This window comes from Salmo trutta, unplaced genomic scaffold (genome assembly GCF_901001165.1).
Source record: "Salmo trutta unplaced genomic scaffold, fSalTru1.1, whole genome shotgun sequence".
In the NCBI taxonomy this organism is placed as follows: domain Eukaryota; kingdom Metazoa; phylum Chordata; class Actinopteri; order Salmoniformes; family Salmonidae; genus Salmo; species Salmo trutta.
Window position 1 is genome coordinate 640,001 of NW_021822406.1, and position 12,540 is coordinate 652,540.

Genomic DNA, 12,540 nt, shown 5'->3' on the forward strand with positions numbered 1-12,540 from the left:
ACTGGCAGAGAGAGGGTGTTACAGACCGGCAGAGTGAGAGAGCTATAGAAGGACATACAGAAAGCCTCAGGAAGAGAGGAACGGAGAGAAGAGAGAGATAGTTTCCAGGAACACTCGTTTATTTCCTACCTTCTGCTCTCCATCTCCATCTCTCCTCTAGGCCCCTCAGCCCCAGGGGGCCCTGCCCACCCAGCAGCCCCATATCCAGTGGACCAGCCGGGGCAAAGGTCCAAACTCTAGCCCCTGGTCTCCCAGGGGTGCTCCTCAAGGGGGTTCTATATGGACTAGCAGACTGTCTGCTCCTCAAGGGGGTTCTATATGGACTAGTAGACTGTCTGCTCCTCAAGGGGGTTCTATATGGACTAGCAGACAGTCTGCTCCTCAAGGGGGTTCTATATGGACTAGCAGACTGTCTGCTCCTCAAGGGGTTTCTATATGGACTAGTAGACTGTCTGCTCCTCAAGGGGGTTCTATATGGACTAGCAGACTGTCTGTTCCTCAAGGGGGTTCTATATGGACTAGCAGACTGTCTGTTCCTCAAGGGGGTTCTATATGGACTAGCAGACTGTCTGTTCCTCAAGGGGGTTCTATATGGACTAGTAGACTGTCTGCTCCTCAAGGGGGTTCTATATGGACTAGCAGACTGTCTGTTCCTCAAGGGGGTTCTATATGGACTAGCAGACTGTCTGTTCCTCAAGGGGGTTCTATATGGACTAGTAGACAGTCTGTTCCTCAAGGGGGTTCTATATGGACTAGCAGACTGTCTGTTCCTCAAGGGGGTTCTATATGGACTAGCAGACAGTCTGTTCCTCAAGGGGGTTCTATATGGACTAGCAGACTGTCTGTTCCTCAGGGGGGTTCTATATGGACTAGTAGACATTCTGTTCCTCAAGGGGGTTCTATATGGACTAGTAGACATTCTGTTCCTCAGGGGGGTTCTATATGGACTAGTAGACAGTCTGTTCCTCAGGGGGTTCTATATGGACTAGTAGACAGTCTGTTCCTCAAGGGGGTTCTATATGGACTAGCAGACTGTCTGCTCCTCAATGCACTTCAATTAAGGTGTGTGTGTGTGTGTGTGTGTGTGTGTGTGTGTGTGTGTGTGTGTGTGTGTGTGTGTGTGTGTGTGTGTGTGTGTGTAATGAGACAGAGAGCAGTATGCTGGTTGAGACGTTAGGCACGAGGAGGTGAGTTGAGTTATATTATATTATCATCCAATCAGAAGACAGATTTACACTTACAAGATCAACGACACACACCATCTCCCTACATCTTTACAAATCTCTGTAAGTTTCCTGTAAGACAGTAGACACTTGAGTTAACTCCCCAAGATCAGATAAGGACTATAGCCTTTAGCTCAGCAGACACACAAAACAAGATTCAGCCATCATCATTATCCTCATTATCATACTCATCATTGTCATCATCCTCATTATCATCCTCATCATTGTCATCATCCTCATTATCATCCTCATCATTGTCACCATCCTCATCATCATCCTCATTGTCACCCTCATCATCCTCATCATCCTCATTATCATCATCATCCTCATTATCATCCTCATTGTCATCATCATCCTCATCCTCATCATCATCCTCATTGTCATCATCATCATCATCCTCATTGTAATCCTCCTCATCATCATCATCCTCATCATACCCAGTCACTCTTGACACAAGAAAAAAAATCTCTTTCCAGTATTTTACTGTTTGACACATTTAACTGCTTGTTAATATAATCAGATCTCTCTTTAAACAGTTACAGAACACCTCCCAGCCCCCTGGTACTAATAACCAGTTAACTAACCTAGTACTAACTAACCCCCCTGGTTAAGTAACCAAGAACTAACTAACCCCCCTGGTTAACTAAACTAGTACTAACTAACTCCCCTGGTTAACTAAACTAGTACTAACTAACCTCCCTGGTGAAGTATCAACTACAACATCCCTGTTTGGCAGTGGTCAGATAATCCTAGACAGTGTCTGAAATCGCACCCTATTCCCTATGCAGTGCACTACTTTCTACTGGGCCAGGGCCCTGGTCAATAGCAGGTCACTATAGAGGGAATGGGCCCTCCCTGGTCAATAGCAGGACACTATAGAGGGAATGGGCCCTGGTCAATAGCAGGTCACTATAGAGGGAATGGGCCCTCCCTGGTCAATAGCAGGTCATTATAGAGGGAATGGGCCCTGGTCAATAGCAGGTCACTATAGAGGGAATGGGCCCTGGTCAATAGCAGGTCACTATAGAGGGAATGGGCCCTCCCTGGTCAATAGCAGGACACTATAGAGGGAATGGGCCCTGGTCAATAGCAGGTCACTATAGAGGGAATGGGCCCTGGTCAATAGCAGGTCACTATAGAGGGAATGGGCCCTGGTCTCAGAGCGATATCTAGAGATGGGTGGTTGGACTGGGTTGACAGACTATTGGAGATGAACCCTGGTGTGTCTGTGTGTTTCCAGTTGCAGTGAATGCTATTCTGAGGTGTGGTTGTTGGGCTCTGTGGCACAAAATGGCTGCAGTGTGTCTTCCTGTAATGGAGGACACTGGACCCTGAACTCTGACTCTGCTTTGGCACACTTTTACAGTAACGTAACATGGTGTGTGAGGTGGTGGTTGTCACGACTTCCGCCGAAGTCGGCTCCTCTCCTTGTTCGGGCGGCGCTCGGCGTCGCCGGTCTTCTAACCATCGTCGATCCACTTTGCATTTTCCATTTGTTTTGTCCTTTTTTTCCACACACCTGGTTTCAATTCCCTCATTTACTCGTTGTGTATTTAACCCTCTGTTCCCCCCATGTCTTTGTGTGGGATTGCTTATTGTAGTGCTTGTGCACGTTCCCCGTGAGCGCACGACGGGTTATCTTTGTGCCCATTTATCTTGTTGTGCTGGATGCCGTTGGTTTTGCTTAATAAATCTCTGGTTATTACCCAGTTCTGCTCTCCTGCGCCTGACTTCTCTGCCGCCAATTACGCACCCCGCTACACAATCCCTCACCAAGACATGGGGGGAACAGAGGGTTAAATACACAACGAGTAAATGAGGGAATTGAAACCAGGTGTGTGGAAAAACAAGACAAAACACATGGAAAATGAAAAGTGGATCGACGATGGTTAGAAGACCGGCGACTGCCGAGCGCCGCCCGAACAAGGAGAGGAGCCGTGACAGTGGTGGTGGTGACAGTACCAAGGAGGCTACGTATATTCAGCATCCCTCCCTGTAACAACATGATGCTAACACGTCATAACAGTTATAGTATTCTGACAGTAAATCCCTAAACAGGAAATCCCTAATCAATACAAAAACAATACCCTGATTGATCATTAATAGTAGAAAGTCGATCAGTTCGATCAGTCGGTCAATATTGGTCCCAGATCAGTGGGAGGTCATTTGATTGGTTGATGGTGGAATGTAACTGATTGATTTGATTATCGATTCTTTAAAATCGATTGATTCAGCATTTATAGGATTTCATACACATGGGTCCTTCTGTTCTGTTGAGTAGAAGTTGTCTTTAACCGCTGATCAGAGGTCAGATCTCCATAATGGTTCAGGTTAAGACTGGGGCATGGGGAACCTGATCCTAGATCTGTGTTTAAGTTAGGGTTTGAACAGTAGATATGGGTAGGGACAAGGCTATGTCCCAATTCTCTCTCCTTCCTCCCAAAGTATGCACTTGTTCACTTGAAAGGAAATGAGTGGTAAATGGAAACTCTACTCCAGGTTTACACCAATACAATGTTTTTACATTTGTGTGTTTTTTTAATTGTATTTATTTAACTACCGTAAATTCCGGACTATAAGCCGCAACTTTTTTCCCACGTTTTGAACATCGCGGCTTAAACAATGACGGGTTTTTCCTGCTTTCACATTTTTTTTCTCAAAAAAAAAAAACATTCTGTGACGTGTTCAGTTTTTTGGCGGCATGAAGCTTTCATTAGACCAATGAAATTGCCGAACGGGTTAAGGTCAAACAACTTTTTTGTTTCCTGTTTAGATTAAATGGAGCGCTCTCAAACTTCCCATCATTCTGATTACGGTAGTCATTTTGTCACCATCATCATGACAAAGACACGAAAGCTGCATCATATGCATTTCTCCAAGTTGAAGGCGATTGATCTGGCTGTTGGAAAAGGAAATAGAGCTGCTGCACGGGAGCTTGGTCTTAATGAGTCGATGATAAGACGTTGGAAACAGCAGCGTGAGGAATTGACTCAGTGCAAAAAGACAACTAAAGCTTACTGCAAATTTTTTATTTTTTGTTACAAGCCGTGTTTTGTTAAAGCCTATTTATTTTTGTTACAAGCCGTGTTTCGTTAAAGCCTATTTATTTTTGTTACAAGCCGTGTTTCGTTAAAGCCTGTGTAAAGTTAATTTTTTTCAATGTACCGGTAGGCACCTGCGGCTTATAGACATGTGCGGCTTATTTATGTTCAAAATAATATATATTTTTTAATTCAGTGGGTGCGGCTTATATTCAGGTGCGCTTAATAGTCCGGAAATTACGGTAGGCAAGTCAGTTAAGAACAAATTCTTATTTACAATGACGGCCTACCCCCCGGCCAAACCCGGACGACGCTGGGCCAATTGTGCGCCGCCCTATGGGACTCCCAATTATGGCCGGATGTGATACAACCTGGATTCGAACCAGGCACTGTAGTGATGCTTCTTGCACTGAGATGCAGTGCCTTAGACTGCCTTAGACCACTCGGAGTAGTGGACAAGTGCACACTCAAGAGGGAGGAGAGATAATTGGGACACACCCTTGCTCCTAAACCATATCCTGGTAATGAAATGATATGAGATCTGGAAGAGGGGCAGGATCATGGAGCTAATGCAGCGCCGTGATTGGTCAGTCCATGTCGGGGTACTCTGGGTTAACAAATGAGAATCCCTGGAACTCCTCCTGGTCCAGGTTCATGATGACCTCCTGGTCAGGGGGGGTCAAGACGGGGGGGTGGCGTGTAAAGAAACGGTCAAAGTTCTCTGCATCGCGACCACACTGTGGAGGAGGGAGAGAGAAGAGGGATGGATGGATGAAGGAAATAAAAACACAAAGTAGAGGAGAAACAGAATAGAAATATAATGGAGTAGATGGACGGAGAGTCATCCGGTCCTCATCCACAACAGAATAGAAATATAATGAAGTAGATGGACGGAGAGTCATCCGGTCCTCATCCACAACAGAATAGAAATATAATGAAGCAGATGGACGGAGAGTCATCCGGTCCTCATCCACAACAGAATAGAAATATAATGAAGCAGATGGACGGAGAGTCATCCGGTCCTCATCCACAACAGAATAGAAATATAATGAAGTAGATGGACGGAGAGTCATCCGGTCCTCATCCACAACAGAATAGAAATATAATGAAGTAGATGGACGGAGAGTCATCCGGTCCTCATCCACAACAGAATAGAAATATAATGAAGTAGATGGACGGAGAGTCATCCGGTCCTCATCCACAACAGAATAGAAATATAATGAAGCAGATGGACGGAGAGTCATCCGGTCCTCATCCACAACAGAATAGAAATATAATGAAGCAGATGGACGGAGAGTCATCCGGTCCTCATCCACAACAGAATAGAAATATAATGAAGTAGATGGACGGAGAGTCATCAGGTCCTCATCCACAACAGAATAGAAATATAATGAAGCAGATGGACGGAGAGTCATCAGGTCCTCATCCACAACAGAATAGAAATATAATGAAGCAGATGGACGGAGAGTCATCAGGTCCTCATCCACAACAGAATAGAAATATAATGAAGCAGAGGGACGGAGAGTCATCAGGTCCTCATCCACAACAGAATAGAAATATAATGAAGCAGATGGACGGAGAGTCATCAGGTCCTCATCCACAACAGAATAGAAATATAATGAAGTAGATGGACGGAGAGTCATCAGGTCCTCATCCACAACAGAATAGAAATATAATGAAGCAGAGGGACGGAGAGTCATCCGGTCCTCATCCACAACAGAATAGAAATATAATGAAGCAGATGGACGGAGAGTCATCCGGTCCTCATCCACAACAGAATAGAAATATAATGTAGAGGGATGGAGAGTCATCAGGTCCTCATCCACAACAGAATAGAAATATAATGGAGTAGAGGGACGGAGAGTCATCCGGTCCTCATCCACAACAGAATAGAAATATAATGTAGATGGACGGAGAGTCATCAGGTCCTCATCCACAACAGAATAGAAATATAATGTAGATGGACGGAGAGTCATCCGGTCCTCATCCACAACAGAATAGAAATATAATGGAGTAGATGGACGGAGAGTCATCCGGTCCTCATCCACAACAGAATAGAAATATAATGAAGCAGATGGACGGAGAGTCATCCGGTCCTCATCCACAACAGAATATAAATATAATGAAGCAGATGGACGGAGAGTCATCAGGTCCTCATCCACAACAGAATAGAAATATAATGTAGATGGACGGAGAGTCATCAGGTCCTCATCCACAACAGAATAGAAATATAATGTAGATGGACGGAGAGTCATCAGGTCCTCATCCACAACAGAATAGAAATATAATGTAGAGGGATGGAGAGTCATCAGGTCCTCATCCACAACAGAATATAAATATAATGTAGATGGACGGAGAATCATCCGGTCCTCATCCACAACAGAATAGAAATATAATGAAGCAGATGGACGGAGAGTCATCCGGTCCTCATCCACAACAGAATAGAAATATAATGAAGTAGATGGACGGAGAGTCATCCGGTCCTCATCCACAACAGAATAGAAATATAATGTAGAGGGATGGAGAGTCATCAGGTCCTCATCCACAACAGAATATAAATATAATGTAGATGGACGGAGAATCATCCGGTCCTCATCCACAACAGAATAGAAATATAATGAAGCAGATGGACGGAGAGTCATCCGGTCCTCATCCACAACAGAATAGAAATATAATGAAGTAGATGGACGGAGAGTCATCCGGTCCTCATCCACAACAGAATAGAAATATAATGAAGCAGATGGACGGAGAGTCATCAGGTCCTCATCCACAACAGAATAGAAATATAATGAAGTAGATGGACGGAGAGTCATCCGGTCCTCATCCACAACAGAATAGAAATATAATGAAGTAGATGGATGGAGAGTCATCAGGTCCTCATCCACAACAGAATAGAAATATAATGTAGATGGATGGAGAGTCATCCGGTCCTCATCCACAACAGAATAGAAATATAATGGAGTAGATGGACGGAGAGTCATCCGGTCCTCATCCACAACAGAATAGAAATATAATGTAGATGGATGGAGAGTCATCAGGTCCTCATCCACAACAGAATATAAATATAATGTAGATGGATGGAGAGTCATCCGGTCCTCATCCACAACAGAATAGAAATATAATGTAGATGGATGGAGAGTCATCCGGTCCTCATCCACAACAGAATAGAAATATAATGGAGTAGATGGACGGAGAGTCATCCGGTCCTCATCCACAACAGAATAGAAATATAATGTAGATGGATGGAGAGTCATCAGGTCCTCATCCACAACAGAATATAAATATAATGTAGATGGATGGAGAGTCATCCGGTCCTCATCCACAACAGAATAGAAATATAATGTAGATGGATGGAGAGTCATCCGGTCCTCATCCACAACAGAATAGAAATATAATGTAGATGGATGGAGAGTCATCCGGTCCTCATCCACAACAGAATAGAAATATAATGTAGATGGACGGAGAGTCATCCGGTCCTCATCCACAACAGAATAGAAATATAATGAAGCAGAGGGACGGAGAGTCATCCGGTCCTCATCCACAACAGAATAGAAATATAATGTAGATGGATGGAGAGTCATCAGGTCCTCATCCACAACAGAATAGAAATATAATGAAGCAGATGGACGGAGAGTCATCCGGTCCTCATCCACAACAGAATAGAAATATAATGTAGATGGATGGAGAGTCATCCGGTCCTCATCCACAACAGAATAGAAATATAATGAAGCAGATGGAGAGTCATCCGGTCCTCATCCACAACAGAATAGAAATATAATGGAGTAGATGGACGGAGAGTCATCCGGTCCTCATCCACAACAGAATAGAAATATAATGTAGATGGATGGAGAGTCATCAGGTCCTCATCCACAACAGAATATAAATATAATGTAGATGGATGGAGAGTCATCCGGTCCTCATCCACAACAGAATAGAAATATAATGTAGATGGATGGAGAGTCATCCGGTCCTCATCCACAACAGAATAGAAATATAATGGAGTAGATGGACGGAGAGTCATCCGGTCCTCATCCACAACAGAATAGAAATATAATGTAGATGGATGGAGAGTCATCAGGTCCTCATCCACAACAGAATATAAATATAATGTAGATGGATGGAGAGTCATCCGGTCCTCATCCACAACAGAATAGAAATATAATGTAGATGGATGGAGAGTCATCCGGTCCTCATCCACAACAGAATAGAAATATAATGTAGATGGATGGAGAGTCATCCGGTCCTCATCCACAACAGAATAGAAATATAATGTAGATGGACGGAGAGTCATCCGGTCCTCATCCACAACAGAATAGAAATATAATGAAGCAGAGGGACGGAGAGTCATCCGGTCCTCATCCACAACAGAATAGAAATATAATGTAGATGGATGGAGAGTCATCAGGTCCTCATCCACAACAGAATAGAAATATAATGAAGCAGATGGACGGAGAGTCATCCGGTCCTCATCCACAACAGAATAGAAATATAATGTAGATGGATGGAGAGTCATCAGGTCCTCATCCACAACAGAATATAAATATAATGTAGATGGACGGAGAGTCATCCGGTCCTCATCCACAACAGAATAGAAATATAATGTAGATGGATGGAGAGTCATCCGGTCCTCATCCACAACAGAATAGAAATATAATGTAGATGGATGGAGAGTCATCCGGTCCTCATCCACAACAGAATAGAAATCTATATTTTTTCCACCAGTGTTGTGCTGATTCATTTCATGCCAACTTAACACGACCCTGGAGGGAAAAACAAATAACAGAAACTCAAGGGGTAAAAGCTGGTCATTGGATGAATGGACTAGTGACGTAAGAATGAGAATATTGGATTGGATAATAAAATCAGCCAACCAATCACAATTCGGACCGGACATTCTTGGACTTTTATTGGTTCAAATGAGCCAATGAAGCCTCAGCATCCTGTGACCTAGTGACAACGCAAACCAGTGGGTTGAATTATGCTGAGCCGTGGGACACCGGCTGAGACCTGTGATGTGACCAGGCGGTGAGGGAGGAGCAGCCTTCTCTAACAGAACAGTAATCTACACCGCCCGGTCATGTTGTCAACAAGGCATCATGGTACATCGACCAGAAACATACAACACCTCTTTTCCACCAAATATATATGTTCGAATTTTCAAACTAGTTTTCATTAGGAAGGCACATGAAGCGTTTTAATCAGAAAACAATCCCTTTTGAAAAACACACAATCCTACTCATCCCTCCACGTGTTTAATTTCGGCACTTATGTTTTGAGCCGACTTCGTCCTGGGCTTTGAACGGGGAACCTGGTTCACACCCGGGAAGCAGCCCAGTTCCTAAACTAATGCAATTCACTTTCACCCGGTGCAAAACACACCTACCCTGGAGACCGGGTCAGATTAATGGAATCCCCTCAATGAGACGCCTACCCTGGAGACTGGGTCAGATTAATGGAATCCCCTCAATGAGACACCTACCCTGGAGCCTGGGTCAGATTAATGGAATCCCCTCAATGAGACACCTACCCTGGAGACCGGGTCAGATTAATGGAATCCCCTCAATGAGACACCTACCCTGGAGCCTGGGTCAGATTAATGGAATCCCCTCAATGAGAGACATTGGCATCTGTTGGCTCAGACTAATGGCAGATGATATTTGAGGTTTGTGGGCAGGGCTTGACTTTTTCCTACATTTTGTTGTGTTACAAAGTGGATTAAAAGGGATTTAATTGTCATTGTTTTAATCAACAATCTACACAAAATACTCTGAAATGTCAAAGTGGAAGAAAAATTTTAACATTTGTAAAAAAATGTATGAAAAATAAAACAAATCTATTTCTTGATCAGGTAAGTATTTAACCCCCTGAGTCAATACATGTTAGAATCACCTTTGGCAGCGATTACAGCTGTGAGTCTTTCTGGGTAAGTCTCTAAGAGCTTTGCACACCTGGATTGTGCAACATTTGCACATTATACTTAAAAAATTATCCAAGCACTGCCAAGTTGGTTGCTGATCATTACTAGACAGACATGGTCAAGTCTTGCCATAGATTTTCAAGCCAATTTAAGTCAAAACTGTAACTAGGCCACTCAGGGACATTCAATGTTGTCTTGGTAAGCAACTCCAGTTTAGATTTGGCCTTGTGTTTTAGGTTATTGTCCTGCTGAAAGGTGAATTTGTCTCCCAGTGTCTGTTGGAAAGCAGACTGAACCAGATTTTCCTCTAGGATTTTCCCTGTGCTTAGCTCTATTCTGTATATTTTTATCCTAAAAAACTCCCCAGTCCTTAACGATGATAAACATACCCATAACATGATGCAGCCACCATCATGATTGAAAATATGAAGAGTGGTACTCAGTGATGTGTTGTGTTGGATTTTCTCAAAACATAACACTTTCTATTCATACGTTTTGTATTCAGGACATGAAGTTAATTTCTTTGCCATTTTTTTTGCAGTTTTACTTTAGTACCTTGTTGCAAACAGGATGCATACTTTGGAATATTTTTATTCTGTACAGCCTTCCTTCTTTTCACTCTGTCATTTAGATTTGTATTGTGGAGTAACTACAATGTTGTTGATCCATCCTCAGTTTTCTCCTATCACAGCCATTAAACTCTGTAGCCATTTTAAAGTCACCATTGGCCTCATGGTGAAATCCCTGAGCAGTGTCCTTCCTCTGCGGCAACTGAGTTAGTAAGGACGCCTGTATCTTTGTAGTGACTGGGTGTATTGATACACCATTTAAAGTGTAATTAATAACTTCACCATGCTCAAAAGGGATATTCAATGTCTCTTTTTTTTTTTTACCCATCTACCAATAGATGGCCTTCTTTGCGATGCATTGGACAACCTCCCTGGTCTTTTTGTTCGAATCTTTGTTTGAAAATCACTGCTCGACTGAGGGACCTTACAGATAATTGTATGTGTGGGGTACGGAGATGAGGTAGTCATTCAAAAATCACGTTAAACACTATTATTGCACACAGAGTCCATGCAATTTACTATTTTACGCACATTTTCACTCCTGAACTTCTTTAGGCTTGACATAACAAAGGGGTTAAATACTTATTGACTCAAGACATGTTAGGTTTTAATTTTTCAAAATGTAAAAAAATAAATCTAAAAACATCATTTCACTTTGACATAATGGGGTATTGTGTAAAGGCCAGTGACACAAAATCTCAAATGAATCCAATTTAAATTCAGGCTGTTACATAACATTTGGAAAAAGTACCTGTTTTTACCAGATCTAGTGGATCAAGAATATTCTATAGGTCCACAACTTAGAGATCCAGTGGATCTATTCTACAGCTTAGAGATCCAGTGGATCTATTCTACAGCTTAGAGATCCAGTGGAGTTATTTTACAACTTAGAGATCCAGTGGATCTATTCTACAACTTAGAGATCCAGTGGATCTATTCTACAACTTAGAGATCCAGTGGATCTATTCTACAACTTAGAGATCCAGTGGATCTATTCTACAACTTAGAGATCCAGTGGATCTATTCTACAACTTAGAGATCCAGTGGATCTATTCTACAGTTTTGGGTTTGAAGGGATAGTAGGTAGTTATAATGAGGGTATAGAGGGCTATATATATCAATATATACAGAGCGAGAGAGAGAGAGAGATAGGTTATATAGGTTAGACTCACAGCTTTGGGTTTGAAGGGCGGCTGGACTTCCTTGTTCTCCAGTTTGTCCCAGTCTATGTAACGGAAGAAGGCATGTTCCTTTATATCCCTCTCCCCCTCTGGACCACAGCCCAGACGCTTCCCTGGGTGCTTAGTCATCAACTAGAGACAGGGGTCAGAGGTCAGAGTGTGTGTGTCAGTGAGAGAGAGAGAGAGAGAGACAGGGAGTGTAAGTGTGTATACTCACCCCTTTGCAGATGGCGACAGCCTCCTTGGACATAGACTTGGGGTAGGAGACGTGATGCTCCATGATGGACTGAAACAACTCATCCTCATCCTCACCATCAAACGGAGGCTGGGGAGGGACACACAGAGCACCACTGAGAGGACACCGCTGACATTCTGCACTACGTACTGTAAGACTATGTACCGAGACAAATATCACCCACACCCACACCCCCCTACCTGTCCAGCCAGCATCTCATACAGCAGAACGCCAAAGGCCCACCAGTCTACGGACTTCCCATAGGGCTGGTACGCTATGATCTGGAGGAGGAGAGAGGGATGAGATAGGAGGGATAGAGGACTAAGGGGGGAGGAGAGAGGGATGAGATAGGAGGAGGGATAGAGGACTAAGGG

General features: G+C 43.4%; 1 protein-coding gene across 3 annotated transcripts in view; it reads right to left on the bottom strand.

Moving 5' to 3' along the window:
• LOC115182231 (protein kinase C beta type) overlaps positions 1–12,540 on the bottom strand; it is a 94,528-nt gene that overhangs the window by 3,649 nt on the left and 78,339 nt on the right. For 2 of the 3 annotated variants that reach the window (XM_029743854.1, XM_029743855.1), the window contains exons 14-16: positions 12,367–12,447; positions 12,149–12,256; positions 11,923–12,063 (exon numbers count right to left, since the gene is read on the bottom strand). In XM_029743854.1, the coding sequence (XP_029599714.1) occupies positions 11,923–12,063; positions 12,149–12,256; positions 12,367–12,447 (330 nt within the window). Of the gene's footprint in view, positions 1–4,612; positions 5,002–11,922; positions 12,064–12,148; positions 12,257–12,366; positions 12,448–12,540 lie in introns of those variants that run through there. The other variant, XM_029743857.1, reaches the window with a different exon arrangement.